The sequence below is a fragment of the Oryctolagus cuniculus genome, chromosome 14 (genome assembly GCF_964237555.1).
Source record: "Oryctolagus cuniculus chromosome 14, mOryCun1.1, whole genome shotgun sequence".
Classification (NCBI taxonomy): Eukaryota; Metazoa; Chordata; class Mammalia; order Lagomorpha; family Leporidae; genus Oryctolagus; species Oryctolagus cuniculus.
In genome coordinates, this window is record NC_091445.1 from 79,259,465 (window position 1) to 79,280,886 (window position 21,422).

The following is a 21,422-nucleotide window of genomic DNA, read 5'->3' on the forward strand; positions in this document are numbered from 1 at the left end:
TTTAGAGGAACCTGAAGATTTGATAAAGATGTAGGACACATTGCCCTTACCTAAGGATATCATCAATCTGAAATGTATAGCTGATTAAGTACTTTGTATGAAATGTGGGGACTATTGTTCTAGTAATTAGCATACTTACAATCTGTTTATTCTTTTTTAAAAAGATTTATGTATTTATTTGAAAGGCAGAGTTACAGAGAGGGAGAGAGAGAGAGAGAGAGAGAAAGGTCTTCTATCCTCTGGTTCACTCCCCAAATGGCTGCAACAGCTGGAGCTGTGCTGATCTGAAGCCAGGAGCCAGGAGCTTCTTCTGGGTCTCTCATGTAGGTGCAGGGGCCAGAGAACTTGGGCCATCTTCTACTGCTTTCCCAGGCAACAGTAGGGAGCTGGATCAGAAATGGAGCAGCTGGGAAAGGAACCAGCACCCATATGCCCATATGTGATGCTGATGTTGCAGACTGGGGCATTAACCCGCTGTGCCACAGCACTAGCCCTCAATTTGTTTATTCTAAAACTGCCTCTTATAGCCAGAAATGTAATACATACGCTTCACCAAAAAAGATAAATTTGATACAGATCTCCTTAATGATATTTTTAGTGAATAAAATGAATTATTATTTATCTGAAAATGTCAACAATTTTCAAATTTAAAAATGCTCTATTAATATATAAGTAACCCTATAATTAATAAGGCTCCTAAATAAGGTCAACAATAAAGAAAAGGTCCAGTAATACTTCTCCATAAAAGATTATTAAATATATTGTTTTTTTAATTTGTTTTTATTTACTTACATGCATTTCATAAATACAACTTTAGGAACATAAATTCTTGCCACAATACCTACCCTCTCACCCACACTCCTACCCCACTTCCTCTTTCCTCTCCTGTTCCCAGTCTTGTTTCTTATTAAGATCTATTTTCATTTAACTTTTAAATATATTGTTTTGAAGCAATTACTATTCATGGAAAATCTGAGAGTACAAGTCTGAGCTTTGGAATCAGAAAACTCTGAGCTTTAAATCCTAGAACAGCATGTTACTAAGATCCCATGACAAAACACTTAACTTCTCCTGGACCCATTAATTTCTTCTTTTAAAATTAAGTTTAATATTACCTGGCTATATTATTGAGGATTAAATATAATAATATAAACAAAATGCCCATCAGAGAATAGTTGTTTTTAAAAGGTAGCTATGGGAATAGTATCATAGTTATATCACAGAATGAAAGCATCATTTTCTGTACATTCAGTTTGAGTACGTTTACTTATTTTTTACAAAGGACCTCATTTATATTGTTTATTTGTAATATATTTGGAACATCACAAACAGGAATGAGTTAAAATATTTTTTCTTTTCATTAAAAAATCAATACTGCCATGGGAATATTTAGCTCCTTTATAAGGGAAACTGAGACAATCAATAGCATTTCTTAGTATAGATGCTTCACAAATTTGAAATCAAAGCCAACCACAATATACTGAGTCAGACAAAGGTAATAGGCTCAGACCAGAAAAACATCCTGGAGATAGTCCCAGAGATTGCTAAGATTTGATACTCAGCCACATCCTTGAACTGTAGATTTTGGTAAGACTTGTATAAAAATGGAGGAGAATCTCCTAGCTATTATTAACCCTCACCAAATCTCAGCAAGTTTGCTTGTCAGCATGCAATAACAGACACATAATGACATTGGTGGAAATAAATATGCATTGCTATTTTAAAAATTTAACCAACATCATCAACGTTAATTAATAATGAATGATTCTTGTTCTTGACTCTGTTTAAGCCAAATAGCCAAATAAAACACCAGAGGTGACACAGACTCAGACAGACAGCAATACATTATAATAGACAAACACTCGATATATAAACAACAAAATGAATATTATTAAATATTAGACAAACACAAGGTAGCAAAAGCCAATCAATAATGAAAGCAATGTGGGGTAATGAAAAGAAAGTGAACCTGAAGGCCAGAGTTAAGAGTTCTCATCCCAGCTTTCCCACTAATGGTCTGTGTGACTAGGTGACCTTGGGGAGGTAACTCACCCTTTTTGGGCCTGCTTTACATTCCAACTTGGTGACGTTCCATGGCATTTACTGCAGGTCCCTCTTCCTTCTTTTAACTGCATTTGCCTTGCCTTTTAGATTGCTTTCATATAAACTTTGAACCTAAAATTTAAATTCCAGTGGAGAAGGCTCCCCTCTTTCCCTGTTTTATCAATAATAGCTGTAATATTCTAACTTTTGGGTAACTCCTTGATCTTAAGGTTTTGGTTGATGTTAATTTCCAGAGGTCTCTGGGAATACGTACATTATAAAACCAGACACTGACATTTCAGTAAAATTGCAAAGAGGGAAAAGCAGCAAGCTCTATTTCAACACCCTCCAAAGTCCTGTGGGAAGCTACGACTGTCTCCCAATATCTTTTCTTCCTTTCTTCCTTTGTAACAGAGCTCTTGCTTTTCAGCTTGGCATTTGTACACTCCAATAAAGATGACAAGTCCCAGCCTCCCTGGCAGTGGTTACGGCCATGGGATGGAGTTCTAGGCGCTGGAATACTGGAGCATGGGAGTACATAAAGGCATGAAGGAATGTTCTTTTTCAGCCTTTTTTTCTTCCTACTGCCTGGAATGTGGATGTAAGAACTAGAGTTCCAGCAGCCATTTAGTGGCGCTGGGAATACAATTCGTAGATGGTAGCCCAATTTTGAGCAAAGCTAACTTGCTTCTGCTCTACAGAGAGATAGCTCCAGTCAAATTTTACTTGTTTCTCTGATTTCTAACAATATTTTTTTCTCCCTCCACTCAAATACTCAACTAAGAAACTATGAGCAGACAGAACTCAGCTCCTCAAAATCTTCCACAACGCTAGCTTTTTGAAATCAGTACTTACTAGTTCTTCACCAACAAAAGACACACTAAAAAACCCAAGAATATGTATACTTTTAGAAAAGTTATAAGATGAGGGGCTGATGTTGTGGCACAGTGGGTTAACGCCCTGGCCTGAAGCGCCTACATTCCATATGGACGCCGGTTCGAGACCCAGCTGCTCCTCTTCCAATCCAGCTCTCTGCTATGGCCTGGAAAAGCAGTAGAAGATGGTCCAAGTCCTTGGGCCCCTGCACCTGTGTGGGAGACCCGGAAGAAGCTCCTGGCTCCTGGCTTCAGATCAGCGCAGCTCCGGCCATTGTGGCCATCTGGGGTGGCCATCTAGGGGGTGAACTAGCGGATGGAAGACCTCTCTATCTCTGCCTCTCCTCTCTCTGTAACTCTGTCTTTCAAAATAAAATAAAATATATGTTTTAAAAAAAAGAAAAGTTATAAGAAGGAATAGGCTTCTCAGAGAACTATAATTAACATACGTATTATTTAAATATATTCTATATCAGACTCTGAATTCTAAGAGTATTAGAAGATGATGATAGTATCTATATTATATGAAGTTTTTAGAAGAAAGGCAGGCTCTAAGTGGCTGGGCAAATATTAAATGCCAAATACTTCTATATAAAGAAAGTGTGGTATGGATACACTATGGAATACTACTCAGCCAAAAAAAAGAATGCAAGCCTGTCTTTTTCAACAAAATGAACGCAACTGGAAACCATTATGCTTAGATGCTTAGTGAAATAAGCCAGTTCCCAAAAGACAAATATCATGTTTTCCCTCATTTGTGATAGCCAATATACAGAATACAAAAATGTAATGTATATGAGTGAAATTAACATTTTGAAATTTGTTGTTTACAGCCCTTGTTTATGCTGTTGAGGAACAGTGGTGCTTCTACTTACTATTTGTTGAATGTGTCATTTAGTGGGGGGGGGGTAAGCTTGTGATCATAATATAAATGAAAAGTATGTCATTGTGAAAATTAAGAGAAGAAATAAGAAAGGAAGGAGCAGGGAGGGTGGGAGCATAGGCAGGCAGGAGGGTAGGGTGGGAAGTATCATTATACTCTTAAATGTACATATGGAACACATAAAATTTGTTCACCTTATATAAATAAAAAATTCTTAAATTTTTTAGTATTTCTCAAGATTTATACAATCACCTTTAGATATGTTTTATTTTAAAAATTACGGAAGCTTTACTTCCAATAAGCTACTATCATAAAACACATGGATATTCAATTTGCTTTTATTTTTAAATTTAATTTGTTCTTAGCTAATTTAAGTTAAATTTCTCTAACCATAATATGCTGTTCAACCATGAAGTAAACATTTTAAAATTTATTTTCTGAGTTGTTGTTAAAAAATATGTTACATAGATGATGTTGCATTACATTCTTTTTTTCCAAAAATTATTTGTTTATTTGAAACGCAGAGTTACAGAGAGACAGAGTGAGACAGACAGAAATCATCTACCCACCAGTTCACTCCTCAGCTGATCACAATAACTGGGGCTGGGCCAGGCTGAACCCAGGAGCCTGAAAATCTATCTAAATCTCCCATGTAGGTGGCAGGAGTCCAAGTTCTTGGGCCATCTTCTGCTTTCCCAGGTGCACTGGGATTTGAACCAGTATTTGTATGGGATGCTGGTGTGGCAAATAAAGGCTTAGCCTGCTGCACCATGATGCTGGACCCACATTACATTCTTACTTGTGGTAATAAAGGAAGACATTTTCTCGATGTTTATAAAATAACAATTAATGGGATGCTTTGAATATGGCAGATTCCCTATACACGGCTACTGGCATTACTGAGTCCATATTGTAAAAATTTTGAAGTTTATATGATTGAAAACATCTAAAACATAAATTCTTTCAAGGCAATTTTCAAATTACGGCAAAGGAACCATTTACATCAGAATTGCTGGAGATTAAGATTTATTTTATTCATTTGAAAGGCAGGGTAACAGAGAGAGAAATAGGGAGAGACAGAAAGAGATCTTCAATCTGCTGATTAACTTCCCACATGGTCACAATGGCTGGGACTGGGCCAGGCTGAAGCTAGGAGCCAGGAATTCTCCCTGGGTCTCCCACGTGGGTGACAGGGGTTCAAGTACTTGGGCCACCAACCACGGCCTTCTCTGGTGCATTAGCAGGGAGCTGGATCTGAAGTGGAACAGCAGCTTGGATGGCAGAGGCTTAACCTGCTGAACAAAAAGCTTGCTGGTCCCTGAAGTTTTTATTTAAAATACTAATTCCTGAACCCCTCATCAAATCTAACGAATCTCATTCCTTACACATGGCTTGAAAACATAATTTAAACCCACTCCCAAAAAGCAAATTTCCAAGAAAATTTCTGAATGTCTATTCTAATGCTTTGTAGACTGTGGTGGAGTTCAGTTGGCTTCCATGCCACTATTGCCATGGTTCTTTGCTGTCGTTTGGATAGGGGTAGAGTGTGTCCCCCCTGGTGTCAGTTATTGAAACTGAATCTCCATCTAGTGTTGTTAACAGGGTACAAAACAACCTGCCTTCAGTGTTTAGATGTGGGGCCTACAGCCCTCTGCTGTGGCCAGGGAGTGCAGTGGAGGATGGCCCAGGTGCTTGGGCCCTGCACCCCATGGGAGACCAGGAAAAGCACCTGGTTCCTGGCTCCTGCCATCGGATCAGCGCGCTGCGCCGGCCGCAGCGCGCCGGCCGCGGCGGCCATTGGAGGGTGAACCAACGGCAAAGGAAGACCTTTCTCTCTGTCTCTCTCTCTCACTGTCCACTCTGCCTGTCAAAAAAAAAAAATAAATAAATAAAATAAAAAAAAATAGATGTGGGGCCTAAAAGAGAGGATTAAGATTAGGTCATTAGGGTAGAGCCCTCAAGAGTGAATGGGGCTTTACAAGAGCAAGAGAGAGAGAGAGGCCAGAAGAGACAGAGTTGTTTCTGTCCACCTGATGTCCTACACCTGCAAGAACGCCATCCTCTGATGCTGTCTCCCCCTTCTCTGCCCTCCAACCAGAACTGTGAGCCGAAATAAACCTCTTTTCTTCCAAATGTATCCAGGCTGTGCTATTGTGTTATTAGTAACAGAATACGGACTAGAACATTCGCTTTCTACTCTGCCTCCTACATAATAATTTTGATCTCAGGCCAAGGCAGGGATCCTCGTCCGATGCTGCGCGCTTAAGAGGAGAGGGCTGTGTCTACCTGGGTGGAGAGCACAGGGGTCGTCACACATAGTGGTCAACAGACAGGAGGGATTAAGGCAACAAAAGTAAAGCGCAAAGGTTTGAAGAGCATTTTTTGAAAGAGTCTGGAAGGAGTACGATTGTAAGAGGAGGAACGGCTTTGTGTGCAAGGGCAGGGTAACTTCGCGGAGGTCTCCCGTCTCGTTCTCTGACGGGGCTTCTGGGCTCCGGTGACGAGCGTGTCCGCTTCACGCGACTTGCTGTGGGTAAGTAACGCGGTGTCCTATCAGCTCCCCAGCCCGGTCGGCGGCCGTGCGCGCGCTGCTGACGGTGGAAGGGGCCTGCGGGGAGGGCCGGGGAGGGGCGGCTCGGCGCGATCGCGCCCCCGGCACTTCCTGAGCGACTCCCGGCTCCTGCTCTGCAGCTGCCACCTGCAGACTCCACGCCTCCCCTCCAGAGGAAGAAGCCGTCATCTACACTGGCTGTCTTCTCCACTCCGTCGTCTCTCTCTGCCAGCCGCCACCCCTACCCCTTCTATTGTGTTGTCCTTGCAGTTTAGCCCCCTTCCTGCGTCGAAGCCTCATCTCACTTGTAGCAAGGGGACTTGCTTGAGTTACAATGGAGCTGTACGGAAAGGTAAGCGAGAGAAGCGAGCCCCTCAGAGTGCTCGGCGAGTCGTCTCGCTGCCGTGGACTTCGCTGTGTGGAGTTGTGTGTACGCGCGCGCGTGTGTGTGAGGGCGCGCACCTTCTCAGTGCAATTATGCGGATAATCCACTTTCCGTGTGTGCCTGTGCCATTCGTCGTCTTTCTCTCCTACGTCTGTTGAATAAGACTGAAAGACTACTCGACTCGGCCGTTGGAAATGTATAAACTTTCCAGATTCGGGATGGGGAGGGGTGAGGCAGGGAGTCCCAGAGCGCAGCTTGGGCTTCGTGTGTGTCGGGAATGCGCACCAGGTAGTCCGTTTCCTAAGCAGCAAAATCACAATCTGACTTCTGAAGGCGATGGTTAGCAAAGAAAAAATGTCCAGCTGAGAGAAACCGGGGCCACTTTTTCCTGTGTGCTCTGAGGAAACGGGCAGCGGTGGCAGAGAGCGGTGAGAGGCAGGAGCGCTAGGAAGGGAGGAGAAGGGAGGCTCCGCGGCCGAGCGCGGCCGTGGAGCGAGCCTGTTTTATTTGCTTGCTTGCCGGGAGATGTAGTTCTCGGCTCGCCGGCTTACCAGGAAGCCTGGCGGCCCTGGACTACAACTCCCAGGAGCGCGCGGGGCGCCCGGCTAGTACGCGTGTGCAGAGCCGGGAGAGGACAGCTCCGGTGCTGATGTTGGAGCCGGTGAGCGAACCCCGGGAGCGCGGAGTGTGGAGCGTGCGGCTCGCGGGTTGTGCACGCACGCTCGACCAGGCGCCCCGGCCAGCGCTGTCCTAGCCTGAGAGAAAGGACACCTGCCAAGTATGAGACACGAAGCGCCCATGCAGGTGGGTCTATAGAGAAAGCGTGGCCCTGGGAGGAATGGAGAGCGGCTGTTCCCCTCCCTCAGGGCAGGAACTGTGCCTGACCCCCGGGGAGGTTCAGGCGGTCACCCGCGGAGATGCTGTGGTCCTGGGGCCGAGCACTCCGTGTGGCGGCGGTGGGGGCTGTCTTGAGGAGGGTTGAGGGTGTTCATTATTTTTCCGGTCTCTGTAAGGAGGGTGAAGAGTGTCTGATGAAAATGCAAACCCGGGCGAACAAAAGTAGGAGGAACGTGCAATCTCGTGTTGCCATTGATCCTCTGGCTTTCCCGGGTTGTGACCGCGATGCAGACTCGCGGATTTAAGGCGGATCGGTCAGGTTGGGGGTCTGTAGCGCTCCGCTGGAGTCGGGACGGAGGGAATTCTGCTTGGTTAAGGGCACAAGAAGAAAGGCAAAGCCAGTGCCGGGGTCCCCAAAGTCCCCTTTCTTCAATCAAGACTATGGTCCCAGTATCCCCGAAAAATAGCAAACGCGTCTGGACGTATCCCAGCGCCGTCCCAGCCTCCTGTCGCTGTCCACACCGGTGGCTTACTCGGTTTCTGAGACCCCCTCCCCAGCCTCCCCTTTAGCTTTCCAGAGTGAGGTGCCCATTTGTTGTGCGTTCGCTTTCCCCAGGTCGGACACGTTCTTAGACTTGCTTCCTTCGAAAAACGCAGGCGACTCCTACGCAAAGGTGCCTCTGCCTGTGCTTCTTGCTTAAGTTTTGATTTTAAGTAAAGATGAGTGATGTTTCTGGTTTCTATGTCCAGCCAATTAACGCTAAACATCAGCCTGTGTGCATTAACCGCGCAGAGCGATCCCACTGCGTTTTATGAATGGGATGGAGAGGAGAATGGAACACACCATTTAGAACGTGTTGTCTCTCCCGAGAACGCGCCTCTGCTGCCAGGCCCAAAGGTTATAAATATTTGACATTCATTTGAGCCTACACGTTTCCCAACTGGTTTCTTCATGAATCAAGAACTTTAAACATGCTTCGATTCACTTTTAATTTATTTTATAGGTTGTGTATATTGAGATACCCTGACTGTTAAATGAAAAATCTATAGAATTTTATCGTTTGTTTAAGGATCATATAATAGGAGCCCTCAAATTACCTTATGAGTTATTGAAAATTTCATTTGTTCCTGAGAACAGTGGCCTCATTGTGTGTTTTCCAATACCTCTGTTTATGAGTTATGTTTTCATTATAAACTTGATGCAAAAAGAATCTGAACAAACAATAAAGGTACAGGCTATTGCAATCAAGATAGAGTGGCTTCTGATAATTTTCCATTACTGAAAGTAGTGCCAGGAACCAACTGGCTAAATTAATCATATTTGATTATAAGTAAATATTGAAAGTACACTTTAAAAGTAGATTGCTAAGTTCACTATCTATATGTATATCAAAACATCATGCTGTAATTGTTAATATTTAAAGTCAACTTCATACATACATTGAAATCTGCCAAGGTAAATTGCTTAAAACTTAGCCACACTATATAATCATGTTAATTTTCTTATAGGAGTTGCTTCACATATTCAGAAAAGTCATTAAAATGTTAAAGAACTGTATGATATAAAAGCTTTGGGAAATATTTTAAATTATTTCATATGTTCACCAACTGTGTAGTCAGCACCATAGTTCCCTATTTTAGTCAGAACTTTAATGAAGGGTTAATGTAAAAATTAGGTAAAATGAAATTAATCTGCTTGCGAATGGAGTTATTTTTTATATTGTATTTTACTGGTTGGAGTAGATAGTCAAAATTGAAAGGTTTAAATTCCCAAGTGCAATCATAAATAACATGTATTTTAAGGAATCAAACTATTTTTTAAGATATTTAGCTATAGCACACATGCATTGATTCAATTTAATTAGTAAATTGTTTTGATGACAAGTCTCCAATACTTTCATGTTTAAGAAATATATAATGATAAGGAGAATAAAAACTATAAACATGCTTATGTTTCATCACACATATTTCCAAATTATAAACACAGTACAGGTGTTTTAGTAGATGAAAATTCAACAAGCTAGAAGACATTCCTTTTTTTTTTTTTTTTTTTTTGACAGGCGGAGTTAGTGAGAGAGAGAGAGACAGAGAGAAAGGTCTTTCTTTTTCCGTTGGTTCACCCCCCAAATGGTTGGTATGGCCTGCGCGCTGCGCCGATCTGAAGCCAGAAGCCAGGTGCTTCTCCTGGTCTCCCATGTGGGTGCAGGGCCAAAGCACTTGGGCCATCCTCCACTGCCTTCCCAGGCCACAGCAGAGAGCTGGCTGGAAGAGGAGCAAATGGGACAGAATTCGGCGCCCAACCGGGACTAGAACCCAGGGTACCAGTGCCGCAGGCAGAGGGTTAGCATAGTGAGCCGTCGCACTGGCCATTCCTTTTCTTTTAAAGACATAGCTGCATCATTTTAAATATATGCCCAACTAATTTTTACTTAGATTTCTAGAAAATGAGTTACAAACAAAACAATACAATATAGTTTCATTATCCTAAAAGAGTTTTTTGCCTTTTAAAAAGAGTTCATTTATTGATGTGAAACAAAATGAACTTTTTAATTTATTTGCTGATTTTCTAATTCACTTATTATATTTTCTTAAATCAAAGAAGCCTTTTAAAAGTTACATGATATCCTTTAGGCTGGCGCTGCGGCTCACTAGGCTAATCCTCCGCCTTGCGGCGCCGGCACACCGGGTACTAGTCCTGGTTGGGGCGCCGGATTCTGTCCCGGTTGCCCCTCTTCCAGGCCAGCTCTCTGCTGTGGCCTGGGAGTGCAGTGGAGGATGGCCCAAGTGCTTGGGCCCTGCACCCCATGGGAGACCAGGAGAAGCACCTGGCTCCTGCCATCGGATCAGTGCGGTGCGCTGGCCGCGGCGGCCATTGGAGGGTGAACCAACGGCAAAGGAAGACCTTTCTCTCTGTCTCTCTCACTGTCCACTCTGCCTGTCAAACAACAACAACAAACAAACAAACAAACAAAAAAATTACATGATATCCTTTAAACAGCATTTGATGTGTCAATATAAATAGTTTGATATCCTTTTTCAAGGTAGTTGCTTTGATATCTGCATATGTTCTGAGGACTGTTTCTCTCTGAATTGGGAGAAACTAGGGATAGTAATTGCTTTTGTAGTGACTACTAGAATAATATAGAATGATAACCTTTGACATTTGTGTTTCCTTTGTAACTGAATAACCAAGAAGAGCATTTGGTAAGTGCTCCAAGTGATATGCTGAATTTTCTTCAGAAGATGATGTTTGTGTCTTCTCATTTGGTGTCTACATAAATCCTGAGAGGGGCCGGCGCCATGGCGCACTAGATTAATCCTCCGCCTGTGGTGCCGACATCCCCTATGGGTGCCGGATTCTGTCCCGGTTTCTCCTCTTCCAGTCCAGCTCTCTGCTGTGGCCTGGGAAGGCAGTGGAGGATGGCCCAAGTGCTTGGGCCCTGCACCCGCATGGGAGACCGGGAGGAAGCACCTGGCTCCTGCTTTGGATCGGCGCAACTCCGGCTGTTGCGGCCATTTGGGGAGTGAACCAACGGAAGGAAGAGCTCTCTCTCTGTCTCTCTCTCTCACTGTCTGTAATTCTACCTGTCAAATAAAAAAAATAAATAAATCCTGAGAGCCAAATGAAATGGTGAATAGCAGTACTCATGGCTGGAGGGTAAGACTCTGGTGAACAGGTAGTCATGTGATACGGGAGTCAGATTGAACAAATCCTGGTTTATCTGGTACCTTGTGTGTGCCAAGCACTGTGCCTTGCATTTAAGATATCATATTTGTATGTGGATGTCTATAATTACATATCATATGTAATTATATATTAATAATGAACATATATGACAAAACTGTTTACAAATATATCTTTAACGTCACGGAGGTCACCATTACCCTAATTGCAGGCAAGATAATTGAAGTTTATTAAGATTAAATAACTTCCCCAACATGGTACATTCAAAATTCTGTCTAGAAAGTCTATTTTTTCTCTCAGTTATTTTGCTATCCCCAAGAAGACATAAGCGGGTAGTGTGAAGAATGATATTATTAGTGATATAATTTGATTTATTTATATGGTTTAGAACAAAGAAAAATTAACTGCATCTTCTATTTATAAAATAAACTTGTGTAAACTAAAACAACTATCCAAGGAGGACCAGTGTTTTAGAAATGGCTTGCTTTCTGTCTCCTGGATTTGTAATTTCTTGTAGGTATACTTGTACCCTTATAGGACCAAAGCGAAAATCATTGTCTTTAAGTAAATGTCTGCTCTTCAGCTTTGTTATCTCAAGCTTTCTGGGTCATCTAATAAATATAGAACCTTCTATTTTGGAAAATTCAAAAAAAAAATTCCTACCCAAAGCATTTAATAAAGTGCAAAAACAGATTGGCTAAAGACAAGAGGACTGGGGGCCTGCGCCATGGCGCAGTAGGTTAATCCTTCGCCTGTGGCGCTGGTATCCCATATGGGCACCAGTTCTAATCCCGGCTGTCCACTTCCAATCCAGTTCTCTGCTATGGCCTGGGAAAGCAGTAGAAGATGGGTCAACTGCTTGGGCCCCTATACTCGCTTGGGAGACCAGGAAGAAGCACCTGGCTCCTGGCTTCAGATTGGTGGCTATTTGGGGAGTGAACCAATGGAAGGAAGACCTTTCTCTCTGTCCTTCTCACTGTCTGTAACTCTACCTCTCAAATAAATAAATAAAATCTTAAAAAAAAAAGATAAGAGGACTGAAGACAGAACATAGTTAGATTGATGGTGAAGCTGTGAAGCTGTGGGGAAAAACCATTAGATGGATATTAAATAATGCTATGTGGAACAAAATTACAAATAATTAAAATCTAAATGCCACTGTTTCATTTGGCTATGGAAAGTAATGAAATTCTTGCATTTCATTATTGCTGAATCCCTGAACATATCCATCTTTAATGACTGTGTTTCTATCTGTTATAACAGGAATTTTAGTCCTCTTCTGTAAAGAGACATGGAAGATAGAAAAAGGAATTATATTAAACACTAATTTATGTCTTAAAAGAATGGTTTTCCAGTTTCAATATTTTCAGACCAAGAGTTTATGGATTTATAGCATGCTTTTCTGCTGCCATTCTAAACTTGTATTGATAATTCCTTTTTTCACCATCATATTCCAAGAAGAAAATACATTTTTATGCTGAGGAATGTGTCTTGAGACTGCTGTTAGACACTCTGCTGATTTAATACAAACAGCTGGCCAGCAGAAAACAAAAAGGTTCTTATATAGATTAAAGATTGTCCAAACATTTCCCCCTTTTTTCATTAATTGCTTTGGATCAGAGAGTCTGAAGGAGCCATCTTGGTAGGTCTGCCTAGGATCAAGGATACTATAGCCTATTAGGATGAAAGTGTTCAGAGTTCTTTGGAATTGTGTAAATCTTTAGCATTTTTCACTTGTTGTTTGACAGTTATTCTGAGATAGTATTCATATACATTGAAATGCACAGAATGCACAGATCTTAAGTGAACAATTTGGTGCATTCTGACAAATGGATTCACCTGTGTAACACACAGCACATTAAGATATGACTATTTCCAATCACCCCAATCAGTCCTTTTGTGTTTTTTTCCTATTTAATCTACCTATACTATAAACATTTTTTTTTCACATGAAACAGTTCTGTTTGTTCTAGAACACACAGTATGTACTCAATTTTGAGTCTGGCTTATTTTGTTCACATACTATGTATGAGATCCATCCAAGTTGTTGCACATATCAACAATTCAATTGCTGAATGTTATGCTGTTTTGTCAATCTACTATAATTTTTAAATCTATTCTTCTGTTGCTGGACTTTGAGATAATTTCTTCTTTGAGGTTGTTATGAATCAGACTATACATATTCTGGTCTTTTTTATAATGCTGTATTTTCATTTTTCTTGAGTAAACACTTAAAAATAGAATTTTATGGATAAAGGGTATACTTAATTTTATAAGAACAGATCTTTTGCCAAAGTGATAGTTCCATTTTGCATTCTTGCCAGCAGTGTAAGAGAATTCCAGTGACTCCACATGCTCAACAACATATGGTGTCAATGGTCTTTTTAGTTTTAGCTACTTTAATGAGTGCTTTGTGATACTGCACTGTGATTCCAACATGCGGTTTTCTAATGGTGAAGGGTGTTGAGCATGGTTTTATATGCTTGCTGGTTTATTGGCCATTTCTGTATCTTCATTTATGAAAAGTCTGCTCTAACTTTTGTCCATCTAGGAGGCTTGTTTTTCTTTTTATAGTTTAGTTGCAGGAGATCTTTAACTTTCAAACTAGCCCTTTGTCATAAATTTTAATGTAGTGTGTTATGTTATATATGCTGTACTATAGTTAAACCATATTAAAAATGTAATTACACTATATATATATAATTTTCTCTCAGTTTTTGACTTGCATATTCATGGTCTAAATAGTGTCTTTTGATGATTTTTTTATTTTGATGAAACCTATGTTATTACCTATAGACATGGTCTATATCTGGCCTTTGTATTTCCTTTGATGTTTTTCTTCATTTTGTATCCTGAGACCATGTTACATTTATTTGTTATTCCTAGATTTTTTTCAGATTCCTTAAAAATTTCTACATAAACAACCATATCATTAACAAATAGAGTAGTTTACATCTTCCTTTTTTTTTATTTTTTATTTTTTGACAGGCAGAGTGGACAGTGAGAGAGAGAGACAGAGAGAAAGGTCTTCCTTTTGCCGTTGGTTCACCCTCCAATGGCCGCCGCGGCTGGCGGACCACACTGATCCGATAGCAGGAGCCAGGTGCTTCTCCTGGTCTCCCATGGGGTGCAGGGCCCAAACACTTGGGCCATCCTCCACTGCACTCCCAGGCCACAGCAGAGAGCTGGCCTGGAAGAGGGGCAACCGGGACAGAATCTGGCGCCCCGACCGGGACTAGAACCCGGTGTGCCAGCGCTGCAAGGCGGAGGATTAGCCTAGTGAGCTGCGGCGCTGGCTACTTCTTCCTTTTTAATGACCCCCTCCCTTTTCTTCCAATGCTTTTGTATTGCATAGGATAGAACAACCAGCAGCATGCTGAATAGAAGTGATGACACCAGTTATCTTCCACTGTTCTCAGTATTAGGGGGAAAGTTTTCAGACTCTCACTATTAAAGTGTGGATTTAGCTGTGTTTGTGGGTTGTTTGTTTTTATGTGGATACCATTTGTCATATTAAGGAAACTTGATTTGATTCCTAAAGACCTGAGAGTGTTTGTTTTTAACATAATTGGTATCAAATTTTTTCAAATGCCTTTTTCTGCATATACCAATGTGATTGGGTGATTTATCAGCTTTCTCTTTTGTATTACATTGATTGATTTTTTAAGTTAACCTTGCATTTCTTAGATAGATTTCAGTTGGTCATGATATATTACTTGTTCTATATACTACTGGATTGTTTGATTATATTTTGTTAAATATTACTGCACTTAAGTTCAAATGGATATTGAGCTATGATTATGAGATTATAAATATTGGAGTTTTGCTCACCTTCTTTTTTTTTTTTTTTTTTTTTTTTTTTTTTTTTTAATTTTTTAATTTTTGACAGGCAGAGTGGATAGTGAGAGAGAGAGAGAGACAGAGAGAGAAAGGTCTTCCTTTTGCCGTTGGTTCACCCTCCAATGGCCGCCGCTGCAGCCGGCGCACCGCGCTGATCCGATGGCAGGAGCCAGGATCCAGGTGCTTTTCCTGGTCTCCCATGGGGTGCAGGGCCCAAGCACCTGGGCCATCCTCCTCTGCACTCCCTGGCCATAGCAGAGAGCTGGCCTGGAAGAGGGGCAACCGGGACAGAATCCGGCGCCCCGACCGGGACTAGAACCCGGTGTGCCGGCGCCGCAAGGTGGAGGATTAGCCTATTGAGCCACGGCGCCGGCCCACTCACCTTCTAAGATAAGCTGAAAAGTGCTGCTTTTCCTTTCTGCTTTCTGAATGATTTTGTTATGTAAGATTAGCATATTTTGATTCTTAGCATGATTGAGTTCACCAAAGATGCCATTAGAGCCTGGAATTTTCTTTGAGGATTTCTTAAAATAAATTCAATTTTTTTGGATATTCTACCTACCTACCTACCTATCTATTTCTGTGTAGAATATTGTAATAAGAATGGTTCCCTGCAGATTTCCATTGCCTAGCCATGGGACATGTTAATAAATTGTCACTTGATTATAACAAGGGGGACTTTGTAAATGTAATTAGTATTATGGACTTTAAAATAGGAAGATTAACTTGTATTATCAGGTGGGTCCAGTTTGATCACATGTACCCTTGAAAACAGAGAACTTTCTCTGGTTGGAGTCAGTGAAATATGGCAGAAGAAGTCAGAGTGTGAAACCTTGAGACGGGTTGTTGGCTTGAAGATGAAGAAAGCTAAGTGTTAAGGAAACAGGGTCCTTAGTCGTACAACTGCATAATAGCCACATCTGAAGAATACTCACAACCTGAATGATTTTGGAAGTAGAATCTTCCCTGTAACAAACCCCAAGGAGAACCCAGCGCAGCCAGTGCATTCATTGTGGTCCTCACAGAGTGAGCAGAGCACCCAGTTGAGTCATGCTCAGTCCAGACTTCTGGATCAATAAATAATAAATCAGTGAAATTTTAAAAATCCTTATGGCAGCAATAGAAAACTATATGTATATGTGTGTATATATTTATTATATATAATGTTCTTCATGTGAGTCAGTTCTGGTAAATTATGTTTTTCACCTAAGTTTTCCAATATATTAATATAAAGTTGTTCAAGTATTTTAATATTTTAATTTCTCTGGGTCTGTAAATATATCCTCGCTCACAGTTTTGTTACAGAGAATCAGTTTCTCCTTGCTTCTCTTGTCTGTTTTACTAGATATTTACCAATACTGTTAATATTTTCAGACAACCCAGTTTTCCCTTTGTTAACTTCTCTGTTGTTAGTTTGTATTTTATTGATTTTAGTTTTTTTTTTTTTTAAAACAATTCTGTTCCGTATGCTTATTTTAGTAGAAGGTTTTATTTATTTGGCTTCTTAAGGTAGGTTTTAGATCATTGATTTTAAATATTTCTTTTATTCTAATAAGTATAAGCATTTAAACTGACAGATATCCTTCTAAGTATTGCTTTAGTTGACTCACAGTTTTCTAATATAGTATTTGCATTACATTTCATTTTGAACTGTTTGCTCATTTCCTTGTGAGGTTTTTGTTTAACTCATAAGTTTATAGATATATTTAATTTTCTGTATATTTTCTTTATTGATATCTAATTAATTCTGTTAGTACTGAAGAATGTACTTTAGACTTGTTTTCTGGAGAGCCACGATCTAATGTAATGAACATCCATGTATACTTGTACATAAATATCAACTAGGCCATAGCATGCTGCAGTATTGCTAAGATCTTCTGAATCTTTATTGATTTATGGTCTATTTACTCTATCAGTTACTGAGAAAGAAGTTTTCAAGTCTCTAACTCTGATTATCGATTTTCCTGTTTCTCCTTTTAGTTCTTTTGGATTTTGTACCATATATTTTGAGGCTTTTTTATTGGTACCCTTACATTTGTAATGACTTTTTCTGAAGAATTTTTTTTATCATTATGAAATTCTCATTTTATCTCTATCTTAGTCTGATACTACTAGAAACACTCTTAATTATTAATGTTTTCATGATGTGTTTATATTTTCCTATTTGACTTTATAATTTTCCTATTTGTCTTTATAATTAGAGTGTGAATCTTGCAGTCAGTGTATAGTAGGAGCCTGCATTTTGACCCAAATCGGAAAAATTTCTGCCTTTTAATTGGAATTTTCATATGCTGCAATTATCTCTGTGGTTGGATTTAAATCTATCATTTTCTATTTGTTTTATATTTATTCTGTTTTTTCTTCCTCTATTTCTTCTTCCTTGACTTCTTATTGCTTAATCAAATACTTTTTAAAGATTTATTATTTATTTGAGAGGTAGAGTTATGGACAGAGAGCAGGAGAGACAGCAAGAAAGGTTTTTCATCTGCTGGTTCACTCCCCAAATAGCTGCAGTGGCCACAGCTGGGCCAGTCTGAAGCCAGAAGCCAGGAGCTTCTTCCAGGTCTCCTACACCGGTGCTTGGGCCCAAGCACTTGGGCCATCTTCTACTGCTTTCCTGGGCCATAGCCGAGAGCTGGGTCAGAAGAGGAGAAGCCGGGACTTGAACAGGTGCCCATTTGGGATGCCGAAGCCTCAGGTGGAGGCTTAGCCCACTGTGCCACAGTGCCAGCCCCTTAATTAAATATTTTAAGTATTTCAATCCCTTTATTGATGTTTTAAATGTATAGCCTTGTATGATTTTATTGTTTATTCCAAGGATTATAATATGCATCTTCAATTTATTGCATAATCTACTTATACTTAATATTGTACAGTCTCACATAAAACATAGTGAGTTTGCTATGAGGTAAATGAAATTTACCTCATGCTTTGTTAATTTGTTGTATTTTATTAGCCTTGCAATTATTATAAATCCCCAATACTCCCGTGTGTTTTTTTTAATTAAGAGAAGAAATATATAGATAGATAGATGTTTGCCTGCCATCTAATGACCCTTTCTGGCATTTTTCCTTCCAGTTTCAGTCCGGTGTCATTTTCCTTCAGCCAGAACAACTTCCTATAGCATTTCCTGTGTTATGGGTCTGCTGGCAACAAATACACCCAGCTTTTCTTTATTTAATAATATGTTTTTGAATTTTGGCTTCATTTCTCTAAGTTTATTTATTTACTTATTCATTTATTTTGAAAATTAATTTGAAAGGCAGAGAGACCAAGACAGGCAGATCTGTGCTCATCTAGTTCACTCCCTGAATGGCTGCCATGGCTGGATCTGGGCTTGGCTGAAAGGAGCCAGGAACTCGGTGTGGTCTCCCATGTGGGTGGCAGGGACCCAATTACTTGAGCCAGCACCTGCTGCCTCCCCGGGTGTGCATTATCAGGAAGCTAGAATCAGGAGCACAGCCGTTATTGGAACCCTGGCACTGCTACATGGGAGACAGTCATTCCAAGCAGCAGCATCACCATTTTTAAGTATTTCAATCCATTTATGCTAAACATTTGCCTTCTTTTTTGAGAGTTTTGATGTACATAAATTTTTTCTTGATTTTTTTCTCTAGCATTGTAAATATGCTGTTTCATTATCTGCTGATTTTTAGCTGTTACTCATGTTATTGTACCCACGTATGTAAAATGTTTTCTCTAAGACTCTCTAACTTCAAACTTCAGTAGTTTGACTGTGATATACCTACATGTAGTTTTCTTTATATTTATCAGCTTGGAAGGTTGAATGAACTTTTCAGATATGTAAGCTTATGCCTTTTTAACTAGATTTGAGAAATATTTAGCTATAACTTTAATGTTTCCATCTTATTCTCTTTGTCTTTCTGAGACAATAGTTACATATAGGATGGTACTTCAAAATGCTTGTGAAAATAGAATTTAAAAATAAGTTTTTGTAGGGCCGGCACTGTGGCGTAGTGGGTAAAGCATTCCATATGGATGTCGGTTCATCCTGGCTGCTCCATTTACAATCCAGCTCTCTGATGTGGCCTGGGAAGGCAATGGAACATGGCCCAAGTCCTTGGGTCCCTGCAACCATGTAGAGACTGGGAAGAAACTGCTGGCCCCTGCCTTCGGATTAGCCCAGCTCTGGCTGTTGCAGCCATTTGGGGAGTGAACCAGTGGATGGAAGACCTCTTTCTCTCTCTGTGTCTCTCCCTGTCTGCCTCTCTGTAACTATGCCTTTCCAATAAATAAATATTCAAAAAACCATAAGTTTTGCGCAAAAATATTTTGAAAACCATGCATAGTTTGTTCATAATATGCATTTTCCATGAACTTCCTGAGTTTAGCATTCTGACATTGTCCTACAGGATATTGGGATTCTCTTCCTTTTTTTCTGTTTGTCAACTTGTGCGATATCTATTGATTTATCTTCCAGTTCAGTGAGTCTTTCTTTCATCATCTTCAAACTTTGCTTAAGCCCACCCAGGAATTGTTCATTTCAGTTACTGTACTTTGTACTTTTCCTTTTAAGCTCAGTATTGCCTCATTTAACATTAGAGACATGCTACCAAGTATATAAAGATATATAAACTCTTGAGATGACAGGTTTGAGTTTTTCAGGAGTTTAATACAATTCATCTATAGAATTGTTTAGAAAATAATAAAACACAGTAATTAAATGAGCTTCTTATAAAAAGATGATATAACATGTAAGCAATATTAGTGCTTTGATTTTTTTTCCTTATGGATATTGGGGAGAAAATGTTTCCTTATAGATTTTGGGAGAAAATGTTTAGTTATTTTTATTGATCATTGTTTCTTGATAGTATTTCTTTGTGTTTTTAAAACAGAATTGTAGGTTTCAAGACTCTTTAAAATTTGTACATAGTACCAAACTGTAAAAATAAATTAATCTTTATAATTGCTTGTGTTTGTCAACTTAAATATTCTCTAGTAGCTTCAACTCTGCAGAAACAAAATATCTTTTTCAGTGTCAGCTTGCTTCTGACTGGTTTGAAGTATCTTGTCAGTTTTCTTGAGTTCATGAAAGATTTTTCTATCCACTAAATAATGAAACCTGTTATAAGTTGAGGGGAGCGCAGTTGCTGGAGCGAGTCTCATGGGTTCTTTTCCTCAGCTTAGTATAGAAATAAAAAGCCGGGAAACAATTTGCAAAGAGTTGGAAAATTTTATTTGATTGGCAAGTGACAGAGAAAGCATCTGGTCTGAGAGGAGACCAGGTGGAGTGCCCAAGTGGGACACCGGCTATGAGGAAGTGTCCCAGGTTTTTAAGGCATTACTATCTGTTCATTGGGTTTTCCTATTGGGGGAGCCCATTGGACGAAGGGTTTCACATATGTATGTAGATTGGCTTGGGGCTCAAGGAGATGGTGGGAGGTGGTGGGTGGAGGGCGGGGAGGGGGAGTATGGTCTGTCTCCTTAGGGGCTCAGCACCCCCTCTTCTGATAGCTATGGGTGAAAGATTGCAGCCACCCTGGAGCTGTGATTTAAAGCCATAAGGTCATACAAGATAGCCTTGATCTCCTGGAACCATTCTGAGTCTCCCCACGGGCTCAGCTGCTTCCTCTGCCAGCTCTGAGTGAAAGATTGCACCCACCCTGAAGGCGTGATCTAGTCCCGGTCAGGGCACCGGATTCTGTTCTGGTTGCCCCTCTTCCAGGCCAGCTCTCTGCTCTGGCCAGGGAGTGCAGTGGAGGATGGCCCAAGTGCTTGGGCCCTGCACCCCATGGGAGACCAGGAGAAGCACCTGGCTCCTGCCATCAGATCAGCGTGGTGCACCGGCTGCAGCGTGGGCCGCAGCGGCCATTGGAGGGTGAACCAGTGTCTCTCTCTCACTGTCCACTCTGCCTGTCAAAACAAACAAAAAAAGTTGCAGGGTCACACTTGCAGCATGAGAAGCTAGAGAAGCTATTAGCAGGGCAGGGGGTGGGAGTGGGGGTGGGTGGGGTGGAGAGGGGGTGGGAGATGGGGAGGATATGCCAGGTGCCAGTTGGTCTGGAGACAGGCTTTCCAGCCACAGCTGGCAGCCGGCGATTCTACCTAAGTCTGAAGGGGCCCACAGACTCCCAGCCCCACTGGCAAGCCTCAAAGCCATAGGCGTGAATAGTCTTGGTATTCCAGCCTCTAGTGAATAGTTTAAGACAGGATCAGTGGTTCCTGAATCCAGTGTTACTCACGTTCTGTGTCTAGTTGGCTTTTGAAATGAGAAAAATCTGGGACCATACACAGTTAGCTGCCACACCGTCAGCTTTTTATGTCTGGAAACTCAAATCATAGCCTAACTTAAGAGATGAGGC

The 21,422-nt window shown here is 40.8% G+C and overlaps 1 protein-coding gene across 2 annotated transcripts in view; it reads left to right on the forward strand.

The window, feature by feature from the left end:
- The first annotated feature begins 6,425 nt into the window (after positions 1 to 6,425).
- RAB3C (RAB3C, member RAS oncogene family) overlaps positions 6,426 to 21,422 on the forward strand; it is a 294,344-nt gene continuing 279,347 nt past the window's right edge. Inside the window, exon 1 of one of the 2 annotated variants that reach the window (XM_017344732.3) lies at positions 6,426 to 6,704. In XM_017344732.3, coding sequence (XP_017200221.1) covers positions 6,687 to 6,704 — 18 coding nt within the window. In that variant the 5' untranslated portion in view covers positions 6,426 to 6,686. Of the gene's footprint in view, positions 6,705 to 7,336; positions 7,542 to 21,422 lie in introns of those variants that run through there. The other variant, XM_002714050.5, reaches the window with a different exon arrangement.